This window comes from Nestor notabilis, unplaced genomic scaffold (assembly GCF_000696875.1).
Source record: "Nestor notabilis isolate BGI_N333 unplaced genomic scaffold, ASM69687v1 scaffold8403, whole genome shotgun sequence".
In the NCBI taxonomy this organism is placed as follows: Eukaryota; Metazoa; Chordata; class Aves; order Psittaciformes; family Psittacidae; genus Nestor; species Nestor notabilis.
The window spans coordinates 396-4,611 of NW_009922320.1; the positions used below are offsets into that span (position 1 = coordinate 396).

The 4,216-nt window shown below is 47.4% G+C and overlaps 1 protein-coding gene across 1 annotated transcript in view; it reads right to left on the reverse strand.

Moving 5' to 3' along the window:
- Positions 1–2,380: 2,380 nt before the first annotated feature.
- RBM18 (RNA binding motif protein 18) overlaps positions 2,381–4,216 on the reverse strand; it is a 5,327-nt gene continuing 3,491 nt past the window's right edge. Inside the window, exon 4 of the mRNA XM_010011560.1 lies at positions 2,381–3,031. Within this exon, the coding sequence (XP_010009862.1) occupies positions 2,872–3,031 (160 nt within the window). The 3' untranslated portion in view covers positions 2,381–2,871. The remainder of the gene's footprint in view (positions 3,032–4,216) is intronic.

Consider the following 4,216-nt stretch of genomic DNA (forward strand, 5'->3'; position numbering starts at 1 on the left):
AGCCATGGCACAACACAGTAATGCTGGTGGCTTTCTCTGCTCTCACAATTGCAGACCAGCTCCAGGCCCTGCAAAGTCAGAGCAGGCTCAGGAACAGAGCAGCTTCACCCCGAGCTCTGGCTTTCCTCAGCTTTGGGATGAAATCCTAGTCCCACAGGCAGCCGGTGTCCTGCCCTCTCTGCCTGCTGAGAGCACATCGATCTGCAAAGTGAGCTACACGCTGCCTGCACCAGCAACACGGCCCAGGCAGCGCCTAGGGAATGCAAAGCGGTGGAGTCACTGGGTATTAGCACCAACTTCATCCCTTCGTTCCTTCCACCCTTCATCCCCTTTCCATCCCCCCACGTGCTCCCTCCACCAGCGCTGGAGCTCGTACAAGGCAGTGACAAGGACGCTGCGTGTCAACCACCAGCTCAGCCCCAATCCCAACACTGGGAGTTGGATGCGTTCTGTGCTCCCGCGGGTGAGGGCACGGTTTTGTACCTGTCCCGAGGAAGGGAGGCTCACCACAGGCAGGAAGATTGTTGAAATACTGAGAAAAAACCCACACTGTGGACACAGTGAACATTGTTCTTGTTACCCAGGAATATGCTGGAAATACAGGGGAGGCAAAGAAACCCCTAAGAAGGCAAGACTGTCTGCCAGGGGCACGAAGCAGCCCCAAACTCCTCCTCAGGGGAGCTGGGTGCTGAGCCCCACTCCCCTTCCCTCCACCAGCCTGCCAACCTCCATACTTACAGCTTCAGAGCTGGCTGCATCCTTTGCCAAAGCGATGCTGCACTTCCCGGTGCTTTTCCAACCTGTTCTATGACGGTTGATATGCAAAGCCCCAGAGCTGACACTCGTGAAAAGACCTTATGGAGCATTTACCTCCTCCCCCAGGTCTGCGTCTGGCCGAAGCTCAGACAAGGCACTTCTGTGAGTGACTGTGGTAGTGAACACAAAGTAAATAATAATAAAAACAAAGACTGATGCTATTGTCGCCAGATTTGTATCAGTGGACCTCGGCGGATGCCAAGCATTTACCACCCTCACTTCCTGCTGCCACCCTCACTTTCCTGGAGGAAAACATGCATTTTAAATGTTTATTTCGAGCCATAAGGAGTTCAACAAATTCTATTTAAATACAAATAAATATCAAAGTATGTTTCCGATGGGAACACCACCACATACCCGGCTGGAATCTAGGTTTGAATCTAGGTATTTCCTAATTTCCTTAAAGAAACAGAATTTGCGGTTCCAAGTAAAGCAGATACAGATCCAGAGGGCTACAAACGTCAGACCATGCAAGAACAAAACACAGGCTGTTCACAGAGGAATGGAAACAGGTATTAGTGACATTCACAGGGGTACAAGCTCCCACTCATACTACTTTTCTCTTTACTCAGGTACCCAAAAACTAGAAAGCAAACATTAACAGCACAAGACCTACTTCTGAACAATTTAGGCTTCTAACCATCCATTCTAGACACGCACAGCTCTGTGCCAGGCGCTCGGACTGGAAGCAGGAAGCATGCTCTGCTTGGATGTAGATGCACCTTAGCTATGCCAGTGAGCATACTGAAACCAGGGGCTGTTTGAAAACTGTTTTCCTCCTCTTGTTTGAGACCACTCACTGTTACCCAGCTCAGGGAAGCACCTCCAGATTCACCACTGACACACTAGAGAGAATGAACATCAGCAAAATCAGACCAGTATCTCCTGGACCTGAATGAACACGTTTTCCAACATCCTCTTGGCACACGCAGTCACAGCGCTGGGTGTACTGAGGAGAAAACCCTGCCAGAAAACGTGGGGGTTTTCCCTCAGATTTCTAATTTGCAGGTAATGTTTAGGGAGAAAAACGTGCTGCAGATCAAACGGCTTAAGCAAAATGCCATCCACCAGACTCATCAGTGAAGCACCTGGTGCAGGTAACCCTCGGCAGAGCCATTTCACCACAAACACTTGTGCCACTTTGCACCAAGAGGCAACTGACCACCTTTAGCAGCCAGAAGAAACCAGGAGCTGGGCAGGCTGGTGGGCAGACGTGGAGGTCATGTGCTTGACAGATGTCTCGGAGGCTGCAGTGTTATTCTCACGCTGTCACATCTGGTTTATGAAGAGCTACCACTGAAGGGGATTACTGAACACAAACATTAGATGTGCCACTGCCGCGCTGGGAAGCTTAGGGCACAGCACAGACCTCAGCGGTGTGCAAATACTCTCATTCCTACATGTGGGCACACACCTACAGCCTAAATAACACTGACAATACCAGTGTTGTGTCATTCTCCTCTGGTGATCACATCATCAAGTAACACCGTGAAGTTTGCAAATCAAAAAGCAAAATAAATTTGCTTTGGTGCATATAGAATATTGCATGCACAGTTACTAAAAGTGTTGCAAAATCTATTTCAAATGAGTTTTATTGAGATGAAAAAAAAAAGTTTTCCATGGTAACTACAGAATGTTAATCAAAACCAAGTGCTTCCCCTCGTTAAAAACACGAATCGGAATACTTTTTGTTCAAAAATACTTTAAAAAGTAATCAGTTAAATGGAGTATTTTTGGCTGTGCTTTACTCCATACACTGGTTACTGTTTCTAATCTTGCTAATGAATGCACACTAACGAGAGGTTGTCTGCGTGTTCATCAGAGGCTTTGATGGGACCCTATGTCTCTGAGCAGCGCTCAGCTGTGAAGCTGCACTGGCAGTCAGGAGTATTCAGCACCTTTGTTACACCTAAGGTGTAACAAAGCAGTGTGCCGTGTACAGCGGTGTTGTGCTCGGGTGGCAGTATCCTTCTCACTCTACAAAGTACAAAAGCATCAGAGGACTCCAGGTATACAAAGCACTGTTTTCTCGCTACCATTCTCCATTCACAAGCATCATCTTCTAGATTTCCAGGCAGCTCTGGAATAAGGAGTAGTCCTTTTCTTATCCGGTGGTTTGAAGTAAGAATAAACAGGTGCTGCGGGGTATTCCGCATCTGGATTTTCTGCCATCATTTTCAGCTTGGCTTCAATGGCCTTTATTTTTGCACTGACACTGGAAAGAGGAAAAGCAGAAGAGAAAATGAGCTCGATCTTAGCACAGAATCAGACTCCAGCAATCCAGAGATCTTGCTGACATGCGAATACTCAGTCACATGAGGAGGGGCTGGGCAGCCCCCACCGCTGCATTCGCAAGCAGCGTGCAGTTGGGAGGCAGGAATCTACTGCTTAAAGCCCACGCTCTTTCATTTCATTCCTCAGCACGGATTTGCTCCTCCAAGATATATCACAGCACCACAAAATAACGGTCCTTGCACCTACTCAGCACTTTCTTGAGGACACTGAGCAAGGCAAGCACACAACAAGGCTTCCTACTTCATGTAAAATGATGTCATTTAAAGAGCTCTGAGCATGTGCAGCGGAGCGCAGCTCAGACGAGGCTGCTGGAAACAGCAGAGAAATGAAAGCCAGACTTCCTCCCAGCTACAAGACTGCTCAGGATGGGAAAACCCCAGACTCCTAATTAGGTCAGGAAGAAACATTATTTCAGCATTAGCAGGGTTTATCCCAAAGGGAGAAGCTATCCTAGGTTACACCCCAAATTCCTAGGACTTCTGTTATTCGCTATCCTCCACTGGGTATGGACCGAGGAATATTCCCCTCTCTGCTGTGGGTTCTTGTAGCACCCATCCCCACTAAAACAACTCCTTTGTGCCACTGACATAGCTAGCAATCTTCATGACTCAAGCCTCTCTCCTCACTACGTCCCAGTGTGTTACTTCTGAATTCCAAGCTCATTTTATCTGTAGGCAAATTCATTGTCTCCAGTCCTGGTTCCTTATAGAGTTCCACTGACAGAAAACAGAGGAAAAAAAAAGTCACACACCCTTTCAAGCAAGCTGAATTAGCAAAGCAGCACTATGTGCTTTAGGTAAATGGAGGGGTTGGAGGGTTTAACCACATCCCATAGAGAAGACCCGCCAGCCCTAACACTAGCCAAGAAAACCAAGTGCAACATAAAAACGCCCCAAACAAAAATCAGCTTTATGTGAAGCACTACCTGTGATTTTGCTTTAATCTTCTGCCACTACAATAGAAATCCTTGCTCATAAGCATTTTGCTTAATCAAACCAGTGCAGTACAAAACCTCTCACCGAAATTCAGACAAAGTGCAAAGCATGTTCTGGCCAAAGGAGCTGGAATGTTACACATTCCCAGTTCCTCTCCTTACCTCTTTCCC